At 39.9% G+C, this 13,197-nt stretch overlaps 1 protein-coding gene across 1 annotated transcript in view; it reads right to left on the bottom strand.

Moving 5' to 3' along the window:
- Window positions 1-13,197, bottom strand: part of XPO4 (exportin 4) — a 100,940-nt gene that overhangs the window by 55,251 nt on the left and 32,492 nt on the right. Inside the window, exons 5-6 of the mRNA XM_061170849.1 lie at window positions 11,689-11,805; window positions 10,817-10,970 (exon numbers count right to left, since the gene is read on the bottom strand). Of these exons, the coding sequence (XP_061026832.1) occupies window positions 10,817-10,970; window positions 11,689-11,805 (271 nt within the window). The remainder of the gene's footprint in view (window positions 1-10,816; window positions 10,971-11,688; window positions 11,806-13,197) is intronic.

Below are 13,197 nucleotides of genomic sequence, written 5' to 3'. Positions count from 1 at the left end.
ACTGAGCCCGGTCTCACACGGCACTTAGTCCAAGTAACCAAAGTCCTTTGAAATAAAGGAGAACTGACCTCACCTGAATGTTTTCCAAAGCCTTGCCTCCAAATAGTAACGTCGGCTTTACTGGAAATCCTAATTTAGGTGAAAGCTTCTGTGTCCCGTTACTATTTTATGATCTAGTTAGCTTTCCCCAAGAGCTTGAGTTGAAAAAATTTTTACCAAAACCAAATCAGATCCACAAAAATAGAATACCAATAAAAGGCAGTGTAACCAAACTAAAAAAAGAATTATTACTGAAGCCAACATACCAAACATACCTGCCAAGCATTCTTATTACAAAACGATATTGTCATTTATGATTAGCATTGCCAAAACCCCTAAGCATTTATGGACGCTAGGTGAGCTAATGGCTACACAACATGAGCAGCATAAACAAACATCCAAGAACTGAGACACTACTTCTGAACCACCTTGCCTCAATAACTAAAACATATATATTTGTTAGGCATCTGTTACTACATGCTAGATACTGCACGGTGCGGACAACACAGTGGACAAAACACAGCCTGTGCTTTCCTGAGCTTCCAGACAAGCAGTAAACAGGTACTGCTCCAGCAAGCTAACAAAAGGAAAATTACAATTGAGAAGTGGGCCAAATGGGAGAGAAGTGGGCCAAATGGGAGAGAAGTGTGTATAACATGCATATCAGGAGCCGCAGCAGGGGCTTCCCTGGTGGCGCAGTGGTTAAGAATCCGCCTGCCAATGCAGGGGACACGGGTTCAAGCCCTGGTCCAGGAAGATCCCACATGCCACGGAGCAACTGGGTCCGTGCGCCACAACTACTGAGCCTGCGCTCTAGAGTCTGCGAGTTACAACTACTGAGCCCACGAGCCACAACTACTGAGCCTGCACTCTAGAGCCCGCGTGCCACAACTACTGAAGCCCGCGCGCCTAGAGCCCGTGCTCCACAACAAGAGAAGCCACTGCAATGAGAAGCCCGCACACTGCAACGAAGAGCAGCCCCCACTCGCTGCAACTAGAGAAAGCCCGCGTGCAGCAACGCAGACCCAACGCAGCCAAAAATGTAAACTAAAAAAAAAAAAAAAAAAAAAGCCACATCAAAAGAAACCTGACCTGGTCTGGAGTGAATGACGGAGGCACAACTAGGAGGCAAGAGAAAAGTCCACCTGCAAAGGTGCCAGGGCAGAAGGAAATTTGGCCTGTGGGTGCAGCACCAACGGAAAGAGGACAAAGAGAGTCCGGAGAGAAGGGCAGAGACGAGACCATCCAGAACCCTAGCGCCCATTTGTAAATGGGGTGGTGGTATAACAGAGGATCCTAGGACTAGGGTACTTTCTTTAGACAATAATAATCTAAAACAAAATGAAAAGCAGGTGGATTTCATCTCAGACCTTTCAAGACAGTAAGACCAGGGCAGAATGTCCAGAGCAATTAGCTCACTGGGCCAGGAGATGATTTTAACACCTGCCAAATCCCAGGAGCTATGGACTTTGCACCAGGCCTGGAGTGGAGGATGCTTTCCTAAATCACCTTCTACACGTATAAAACCTACAAGTAATAATCCTTTAAAAAAAATAATGGTTTGCAGGGACTTCCCTGGCGGTCCAGTGGTTAAGACCCCACGCTCCCAATGCATGGAGCACGGGTTCCATCCCTGGTGGGGGAACTAGGATCCCGCATGCTGCATGGCACTGCCCCCCCCCCAAAAAAAGGTCTGCAGAAGACACATACACAGAAGATCCAAAAAAATACTATTTGAACTAATAAACAGGTTCAGCAAAGTTACATGGTACAAGATCAATATACAAAAATTTGTTTTTCTATACACCACTATGAACACAAAAATAATTGTTAAAATCAACTCCATTTATAATTGAATTAAAAAATAAAATACTCAATAAATTTAACAGAAGAAGTTCAAACTTCTACTCTGAAAACTATAAACAGTGTTGAAAGAAACTAAAGATCTAAAAAAATGGAAAGACATCCCATATTCATACATTGGAAAACTTTAATATTTTGCCATTTGTTAACATGGCAGTTCTCCTCAAACTGATCTACAGATTCAACATAATCCCTATCAAAATCCCAGCTGCCTTTTTTGCAGAAATTGATAAACTGATCCTAAACTTCAAATGGATATGAAAGAGACAGAGAGAAGACTAAATAATCTTGAAATACTGTTACATTTACAGCCAGGTGATTTTATACAAGGGGGCCAAAACAATTCAACTGGAAAAAAAAATACCTTTTTCAACAAATGATGCAGGAACAACAGGATCCTGTTATACCTTATATCTCCACAAAACATAAAACGGATCATAGACCTACCATATGACAGACCTACATAAAACTCTTAGAAGAAAATATAGGACTAAATCTTTGTGACCTTAAGGACAAGAACAAAGTCAGAGAACTGACAAAACTCAACTTACTATAAATCTACAATAACCAAGACAGTATGGTATTGGAGAAAGAATAAATAGATCAACGGCACGGAATACAGAAACCAGAAATAGACCTACATACATGAAGTCAAATGATCTTTAACAAAGGAGTAAACTGCATTGGAGCAAAAAAAAGTCTTCAACAAATGGTACTTAACTACTGGACATCCACATAAAAAAAAAAAAAAAAAAAAAAGAATCAAGATATAGATAGACCTTACGCCTTTCACAAAAATCAACTCAAACTGGATCATAGACCTAAATGTAAAATGCATAACTGTAAGGGAATTCCCTGGCAGTCCAGTGGTTACGACTCCATGCTTCCAATGCAGGGGGTGCGGGTTTGACCCCTGGTCGGGGAACTAAGATCCCACATGACACACAGTGTGGTCAAAAAAACAAAAACAAAACTAAAAACCTGTAAAATTCCTAAAAGATAATATAGGAGAAAATCTAGATGACCTTGGGTTTGACAATGACTTTTTAGCAAAATAACAAGGCATGATCCATGAAAGAAAGAATTGATAAGCTGGACTTTACTAAAATTAAACACCTCTGCTCTGTGAAAGACACTGTCAAGAGAATAAGACAATAAGCCACAAACTGGGAGGAAATATTTACAAAAGACATCTCTGATAAAAGACTATTATCCAACATATAAAAAGAACTCTTAAAATTTAACAATAAGAAAACAAACCATCTGGTTAAAAATGGACCCAGGTCCTTAACAGACACCTCACCAAAGAAGACATACAGGTGTCAAATAAGCACATGAAAAGATGTTCAACATCACATGTCTTTAGGGAAATGCAAAGTAAAACAATGAGATACCACTCCACCCCTATGAGAAGGGTCCAAATCCGGAACACTGACAACACCAAACGCTGCTGAGGGTGAGGAGCAGGAACGCTCATTCACTGTCGGTGGGAACGCAAAATGGTGCAGCCACTTCGGAAGACAGTTTAGCAGTTTCTTACTAAACATACCCCCCACCAAACAGTCCAGCAATTGCACTCCTTGGAATTTACCAAAAGGAGCTGAAATTTTATATCCACACAAAAACCTGCACACACATGTTTATTCATAACTGCCAAAACTTGGAAGCAACCAAGCTGTCCTTCACTGGTGGAATGGCTAAGTCCACTGTCATCCAGACAGTGGAATATTAATCAGTGACATAAAGAAATCAGCTATCAGCCATGGAGGAGCATGGAGGAACCTAAATTGCATGTGACTCAGGGAAAGCCCATCTGAAAAGGCTACACACTGTATGATCCCAACCATATGGCGTTCTGGAAAAGGCACAACTGTGGAGACAGTGAACAGATCAGCGGGTCCCTAGCGTATGGGGAGAGGAAGGGGTGAACACGTGGGTCACAAAGGACTTGCAGGGCAGTGAAACTACTCTATGTGAGACAGTAATGCGGATACATGTCATTGTACATTTGTCCAAACCTACAGAACACCAAGAGTGATCCCTAATGTAAACTACAGACTTTGGGGACAATGATGTGTCAATACAGATTCTTCCATTATAAAAAAAAGCCCCCCTCTGGTAGGGTGCTGATGACGGGAAGACCATGCACGTGTGGGGGAGAGGGCACATGGGAACTTTCTGTACCTCCTGCTCAAGAGTGCTATGAACCGAAAACCGCTCTAAAAAATAAAAGTCTACTTTAAAAAATCTTTGTGACCTTGGTTTATGCAAAGCCATCTTAAATATATCAAAAGCAACAAAAGAAAAAACAGATAAATCGGACATCAAAAAAATTAAAAATTTCTATGTTTCAAAGGACATCATCAAGAAAGTAAAAAGACGACCCACCGAATGGGAGACAATATGTGAAAATCATACATCCGCTAAAGAATTTGTGTTATATATTCAGAGTTCACAAAGAACTCTTACAACTCATAAATCTTTTTCTTTAAAAGATTTTTTTTTGATGTGGACCATTTTTATTTATTTTTAAAAATTTTATTTTATTTATTTATTTTTGGCTGCATTGGGTCCTCGTTGCTGCGCACGGGCTTTCTCTAGTTGCGGCGAGCGGGGGGCTACTCTTCGTTGCGGTGTGCGGACTTCTCGTTTCGGTGGCTTTTCTTGTTGCAGAGCGCGGGCTCTAGGCACGCGGGCTCAGTAGTTGTGGCTCGCGGGCTCTAGAGCACAGGCTTCAGTAGTTGTGGCCCACAGGCTTAGTAGCTTTGCAGCATGTGGGATCTTCTCGGACCAGGGCTCGAACCCGTGTCCCCTGCACTGGCAGGTGGATTCTTAACCACTGCGCCACCAGGGAAGCCCCTGATGTGGACCATTTTTAAAGTCTTTATTGAATTTGTTACAACATTGCTTCTGTTTTATGTTTTGGTTTTTTTGGCTGCAATGCACGTGGGATCTTGGCTCCCCGACTGGGGATCAAACCCATATCCCCTGCACTGGAAGGCAAAGTCTTAACCACTAAACCACCAGGGAAGTCCCACAACTCATAAATCTTAAAAAGACGAATAACCCACAAATGACGTTAGGGCAACGAAGCTGCAGTCAGTCACCCCCCTCCCACCGCACTCTCTCCAGTGCTTCCTACTCCACCAGACTCTTCCTCCTTCTCATCAACAGTCAGTGATCTGCTGGGATAACTGGATATCCACATGCAACAGAATCAAGTTGCATCATTATTTCTCATGATATACAGAAATTAACTCAAAATGGATCAAAGACCTCAATATAAGAGCCCATATGTAAGAAGTCAGTCCTAGAAAAAAACACTGGCATTAGTCTTCATGGCCTTGGATCAGGCAATGGTTTCTGAGACAGGACAACAAGAGGAAAAAAGACAAATTAAATATCATAAAAATTAAAACTTTCTGTGCTTCGAAGTTCACCATAAAAAAGTAAAAATAGGGACTTCCCTGGTGGCGCAGTGGTTAAGAATCTGCCTGCCAGTGAAGTGGACACGAGTTCGAGCCCTGGTCTGGGAAGATCCCACATGCCATGGAGCAACTACTAAGTCAGTGCGCCACAGCTGCTGAGCCTGCACTCTAGAGCCCGTGAGCCACAACTACTGAGCCTGCGTGCCGCAACTACTGAAGCCCGGCACCTGGAGCCCGTGCTCCGCAACAAGAGAAGCCACTGCAATGAGAAGCCCGCACATCGCAACGAAGACCCAATGCAGCCATCCATAAATAATGAATGAATGAATGAATAAATAAATAAATGTTAAAAAAAAAAAAAAGGTAAAAATACAACTCACAGAAAGGGAGGACATATTTGAAAATCATTTATCTGCTAAGGGACTTTTATCCGAAGATATAAAAAATTGTTACAACTCAATTTTAAAGAGACAAATAACCCAATTTAAAAATGGACAAAGGATATGAATAAACATTTCTTCAAAGAAGATACACAAACGGCCCATAACCACAAAAAAAGATGTTTGATACATTAACCATGAGGGTAATGCAAATCAAAATCACAATGAGATACCACTCCATACGAAATAAGACAGTTGTAAAGAAAAAACAGATAACAAGTGTTGACCAGGATGTGGGGAAATTGGAACCCGCATATAATGCTACTGGGACTGTAAAATGGTACAGCCACCTTGGAAAGCAGCTTGGCAGTTCCTCAAAAGGTTAACAATGAGTTTCCTTATGATCCAGCAATTCTACTCCTAGGTATACCCAAGAGGAATGAAAACAGAAGTCCACACAGAAACTTGTACTACACACGAATGTTCATAGCACCATTATTCATAATAGCCAAAAAGTTGAAACAATCCAACTGTCAATCAACTAATCAATGAATAAATAAAAATATGGTATATCCTTACAACAGAATATTATGTGGCACTAAAAAGGAATGAAGTGCTGATGCATGCTACAATATGAATGAATCTTGAAAACATCAGGCTAAATGAAAGCCAGTCACAAAAGACCAAATATTATATGACTCGATTTACATGAAATGTCCAGCACAGAGACAGCAAGGAGATGAGTGAGTGCCACGGGCTGGTGAATTTGGGGGAAACAGGGAATGACCACTAACAGATACAAGGGCTTCTTTTCTGGGGTGATGAAAATGTTCTAATATTAATGACAGTCGTGCTGTACAAGTCTATGATCGCACAAAGAACGACTGAATTGTATCCTTTAAATGGCCAGATGGTTTGGTATGTGAAATACATCTCAATGAAGCTGTTCTAGAAAATAGCCAATTATCACTGCAATGGACACTACCTGAGCACAGGCACAGACAAAGCGGGTCCGTGCAGATATTTTCTTTAAGGGAGCTCAGTGTTTAAATTTCTTAACATTTAAAAGAAAACTTTTAAATAATTAGAGTGAACTCTTCATAGAACATCTAAAATAAGTCATTCATTCCTAAAAATTTAAACCCAGGCTGTTTCAGTTAAAACTTAGAACAGTGGGGCAAACCAAAAGGACACAGAAGTCAGCTGACAAGGGCCAGACCTGGAACAATTTGGGCAGCAAAATACACAATGACAGCAACAGATTACAATCCATTCTGAAGAAGAAGAATCCCTGAGTCAATACTGATATAAATGAATAAATCAACGAAGAAAGGAAACCTCTTCTTTACGGCAGAAAGCTGCAAATAAGCACAAAAGGAGATGATGGGATCAGAAAAATCACCAATGTGCAACGACCATACTAACTGTTTCAGGCCAGGAGTACCAAGGGATGCTAGAACTAATGGCTGAAATTTTAGGAGGAACAGGATATTTATATGAAGTATAACACCACAAATCATTCATTAATTACAAAAAGAAACAGCAACTTTACACTGGAAAAACCTGGCACACACCACCTTAACCAAGAGATCAAAGAGAACCCCCCCCAAATGGGACAAACTGGATCACACTTCTCCTGACATAAAGGAACCACTACTCAGTAGTCCTACGAAAATGAATAACCCGAAACTATCAGGAGGGAACATCCAACAGACCCAAACTGAGGGGTATTTTTTTAAAGTAATTGATCTATACACATCAAATATGTCAAATTCATGAAAGACAAAGAAAAGCTGAGGAGCTTTCCAGATCAAAGATGACTTAAGACAACTAAATACAAAGTACGGAAAATAGTTACAAAAGGTATTAGTGAGACAACTGACAAAATTTGAATATGGACTGCAGATTAGATAATAACAATGTGTCAACATTAAATTCTTGGTTTTGAAAATCATACTAGAGTTTTGTAAGACATTCTCCTATAAGAACTGCAGTGCAATTTGAAAATTCTTGATCACAAGAAAACAAACAGTGAAGTACTCAGAGGTATATGGGTATAATGTCTGCAAGTGCTCTCAAATGATTCAGAAGAAATGTGTTTAAATATACACATACTGTCATACAAACACACGTACACGTGCGCGTGTGTGTGTGTGTAATGAGAGACAGAGACAGGAAGAATAAGAAATGGGACAAAATGGTAGTAGCTGGTGAATCCTGGTAAAGGGCATATGGCAATTCTTTCAACTACCCTTGTAGTATTTCCTGCATGCTGAAAATTACTTCAAAATAAAAAAATACAAAAAAGATAGCAGATTACAAAAATTATGAATAAGAATTGATACTGGTAATTTAACACAGACTCATTTAACATACCATTCTAAATGATCAAATAGATTTGATACAAAACACACAATGTATTTTTTACAAGGTCTACTTGCTATTCTGTCTATCCTAAAAGACAAATTGTATTTTAAAAAGACATCAACTCAATATATTAATTAAGTTAAATATGATCATTAGACCTTTTTCAAGGTATAAAACTAAATAATTGGGACTTCCCTGGTGGTGCAGTGGTTAAGAATCCGCCTGCCACTGCAGGGGACAAGGGTTCGATCCCTGGTCCGGGAAGAACCCACATGCCGCGGAGCAACTAAGCCCGTGCGCCACAACTACTGAGCCTGCACTCTAGAGCCCGCGAGCCACAGCTACTGAGCCCGCATGCCACAACTACTGAAGCCCGCGTGCGCCTAGAGCCCGTGCTCCGCAATAAGAGAAGCCACGACAATGAGAAGCCCGTGCACCACAACGGAGAGTAGCCCCCACTCGCCACAACTAGAGAAAGCCGCGCACAGCAACGAAGACCCAACGGAGCCCAAAATTAATTAATTAATTTTAAAAACTAAATAATTATTCAACTCCTTCCCAGCTTATTGAACAGCAGATCTGCAAGTAATCACCAAAATTAGAAATTATGGCAGAACTGGGTTCCTTGAAACTAGTTTTCTTAATTAGCACTGACAATGCAGCTTCGTTTAATTCCATTGCCATACTCTTTCTCCCACACTTAAGCTAACCCACTTAAAGGAAGGAATGCTTAACTGTAGCTGTTAGCCAACAAATGGCTGCTGTAGGAACATATATAGGCACAAAGAAACTCACCTGTAAGCCATGAGACAGAACATTGTACGTCAAGAGCAAGATCTACTTTTCTTTAAACCATGAATTCTTCCCGTCAGCAACACTGTAGTCCTGCCTATCATTTTTAGATGACAAGTTTCCCAAAGCTTTATCTACATGCTTTATAAAAATATTTTATGTGTGTATGGATCTTTAGACAAACTGTTTCCAAACTCCCAGAGCACTGTTTCCCTTTACAAAACAGTCACTTTTCAGCCAACTGAATTTTCCCCTAAAACAGAGACTTTAAAATTGGCTACAATATATGCAGTGTAACTTTCCTTGATTTTCCCATATATAATTAATGTTTTGATAGCTCCATATGGCCTGTTACTTCTTAAATCTGTCTCAAAGTTTTTCAACATCTTTCTTTTTTTTTCCCTAACAAAAACCAGAGCAAAAATTAAGATTGCAAAACACAAAGGGGAAAATTTTTTAAAAGCAAACCTAAGAAAATATGTGCCTCTTAACAACCAAAAGGAATATACTGAAGATATAAAATTGACTACCAGGAGGAGGAGGATTAGAGCCTAGGGTAGAAGGGGGCATGACTAACCTCCCTGTGAGCTGTGCCCTGCAAGGCAGCCACTCACCACGACCGCCTCTGAGAAAGAACTGGAGAACTCGGGGTTCCCGTCAGAGACCTATCATCCTACATGGCATCTTACAACTCATTTTCTATTACATGAATGTATTAGCTTGAAAACAGAAGAAAGAGTTACACCTTGCCCCTGCCCCCTTAAAAACCTCACAGTTTACAGCCCAGGTAATTAGCTCAGATCTGTGTAGGTGAGTGCAGAGCTCCCGGCTCATCCTAATCTCTGAAATGGCTGGATATCTATGTCCTATTTGCTTATCATCTGCCCTTTTCTCCTAAGTAGACCCCCCCCAACCTCCTATTAACAATACCTAGAACAGGTTAAAGTAAACTTCCTGTCATTTCCTATACCATAAGGAGTATACCAGATTAAGAAGAAAGAGCACAGCACAGACAGCAAGCTGAGGAACTTCTTCATTCAAGGAGGCTACCAAGAGCTCAATAAACAGTAGCTAACTCCTGAGTGTATTTTAAATGTATTGTTTCATTCAATTCGCTCAACAATCCATATCCTCAATTTACATGTGGAGAAACTGAGACTCAGAGAGGTTAAGTAATCTGCCTGAGATCGGCTGAACCTTGAGCCTGGATCTGTGTGACTCAACAACTATGATACATACGGGCAGCCCACCATACATTACTGCTTTTAATCTAACAAGGTAGCAATGTTCTAGAAAAGCAAATCATAAACTCTGAACTAAGGAATTGCTTTCTAACACAAATTTCTCCACTTTAGTAAATGATAAAAAAGCAGACACTTTGTATCTATAATATAACCTATTTAAACTTAATTTGTATTCATAATAAATAACTTGCTAGAAATGGAATTTTCCTATTTTTATACTGGGAACACTCTCCGAAGGGTAAACACGTTACTACCTTATTACCTACACTTGAGCAACTGTAATCCACAAAGATCAAACAGAGAACTCCAAACCCGCCATAAGGAAAGTCAGTCAAAATCTGAATGGAATTTACATGTTACAGGAGAAAATGATTCGGTTTCTTGGTAAAATGCACTTCCCACCTTTTCCCCTTCCCTTCCTAAGGCGTACTCCTATCCCTTGGTTAGCAACAGCCCAATGATCCACCAAATGTTTCCGTTTATTCAACCCTCTTCTACAAAGTTATGAATGAAATTGAAAATTTTCTAAGTACTCTACTGCACTGTGGTATTATAAAATAAAGTAAAATTCCATTTCTAAAAGATTCTTATTTTCTTTCAAAAACATGTTTCATAAACCTGCAGAGAGAAAGTACTTTTAGCCATAATTAAGTCAATCTATGAAAATGACCACACATAAACCGTTCGGCTGTTGAAAGGATATAGTTTGGAGGAAGGAAGTTCCAGCTCAGGACTTGGTTGGCGAGGGCCAGGTAGCGCTGGAACACGGATGACATCTGGGCGCTGAGGTGCTCCCGCCTGCTGAATTCCTGCAGGACTTCCACCGTGAGCAGGAAGATCTGACGGAGGTCTTCTTCCTGCAGTACATTAACCACACGTGTTTCTGTATCAAAAGCTTATTCAAGATATGGTCCCTTTTAGAACCATAAAACAAAACAAAACAAACAAAAACCTTAAAACTTCCAAAGGAAAACATCACTTCTTTAAGGACATCTTCCATTTTTAGGCCTGCTTATAATTTACAGTGAAGCCGGCCTGAATACCTTTACCGTCACATAAACGCCACTCCCTCGAGAAGCAGGTCTTGACGACCACGACAGAGCTGAGGGCTCAGCGGCTTCAGTGCGGAGCCCTCGGATTGAAACCAGTGCCTTCACACAACTTTACTTCAGAGCCAAACAATACACACGAAACAAAGAGCCCACACCATCTGCAATAACACTGAAATACACAGCCCTCTCTGGCATATTGCCAGGCCTATTTTTAAGGCCAGCGCAGTCTCACCAATTGAATTAGTTCTATCTAAACACAATAAGAACAAAATTAATAAGCTAAGGGTCTTAATAGTAGCATTTCCTTTTTGTTTTAAGACTAGAATTAAACAAATAATCTTAAACCGTCAACTACGTTCACCAAACCTATCGCTTTACTATATCCTATGAAATCACAACGCAAACCTTCAAGTATAGGCTCTTGTTCAACTAGATAAAAGCAATGTCCTCACTCCATTAGCAACAAATTGAGTGAAAAGTGAGTGATCTAATAATTAAAACACAAGAACAAAAATACCGGTACCTGAAAAACTCTTTTGCAGTTGCCGTGGAACTCCATACTCAGTCCAATGTTGCTAGTTTTACTTGAACTTGAGAATTCACTCAATAGTGCAGTTAGAATAGAACAGGCCAGAGTTTGCTGTAATTATTTGATAACAAATAATTGTGAGGCATGATTTTGCCGATGCTTTGTCTCAATACAATATTGGTTCAAACATAATGAAACATTTTTATCTTTAGATCTTCCATCGTATCTTTAGATCTTATACCTACCTGCCTGAAGGTCAGATAAGACAAGATGAAGGTTAGCTCTCCTTTCCCAGTGGCCTTGAGACTGTTTAACATTCCTCCTCACTCCACTTATACAAACCTATCTGAGACCTGAACTCAGGACACACTCCTGAGTATTCCTACTCGTACTCAACTACAGAGTGTAAATGATATTTTAAGATGATCAATATTTAACATATCATTTCGTTGAATTCACACAACAATCCCTATCCCCATTTTACATTTGAAAGAAGTGAGATTCAAAGGGCAAGTAATTCAGGCCAGCTGAGATTTGAACCCAGGTCTATCTGACTCTACGTTCTGATGTCTGTAAAATGTATTTCCAAACAGATGAAAAGTGAAACGGATTTTATAGTCTCCAAAACATTAACCACGGAGTACTCCCAAGTTTTTAAAATTGAAAATGACGATTTTCCTTCTCAATGGCTGTATCCAACAAGCGCCTACTCTCAACTTGCTGCTTTTATTCATAGACTATTCAGACGCAAGGTGCCATGATGGGGACGATACAAATTATTCTGGCAAGTTTCCAAGGGTTACACAGAAATATGCACACTACCTCTGAACAACCGAAAGATTAAAGTCAAGATGATACTATTTATGCAGCTTATACAACAGCTGAGCACGGTCCTACCCGCCCACCAACTGCAACATCTTTGCTCAGAAATGCTTCTGATGTCAGTACCTTGACCTTACAGATGCTTATCTTGGCAAATCTTAGCAAATATACATAAAATTAAATTCCTAAATATTAGCATGAGTTGATATTTGTTGAAGATGAATGATGGTTACATAGGTGACCAGTAGACTATTTGTAGTATATCTGTATATTGTTGTATATGTCTAAAATTTTTCTCTAAGAAAATGTAAAAAATGTAAAAAATAATTAAATTCCTATTTGCCTCAATCTTAACTAGGGTAAGTATGATACCCTAAGTATAATTAACAATTATGATGGCACACTAGCCCAGAGACTCAAGCAGTTTCTCAGACTTTTCCACACCAAGAAGCCCTAACAACACAGAATACGTGCAAATACCCTTGGGAATCCGGGGGTATAGAGACACGGCTGTGTTCAACAAACAGTAAGTCCTCTGACTATAGCTCCATTAGCTTAAACACACACACACACACACACTCTCTCTCTCTCTCTCTCGCTCTCTCTGTAATTGTATTTCAAAATATATTGATACATCTGTTTTAACATTAAAATGTCCCCTTTTACCCAATCTTCAAGAAA

The sequence above is a fragment of the Eubalaena glacialis genome, chromosome 16, assembly GCF_028564815.1.
Source record: "Eubalaena glacialis isolate mEubGla1 chromosome 16, mEubGla1.1.hap2.+ XY, whole genome shotgun sequence".
In the NCBI taxonomy this organism is placed as follows: Eukaryota; Metazoa; Chordata; class Mammalia; order Artiodactyla; family Balaenidae; genus Eubalaena; species Eubalaena glacialis.
Note: the sequence above shows the minus strand (reverse complement) of the source record. Positions and strands in the feature narration are given on the sequence as shown.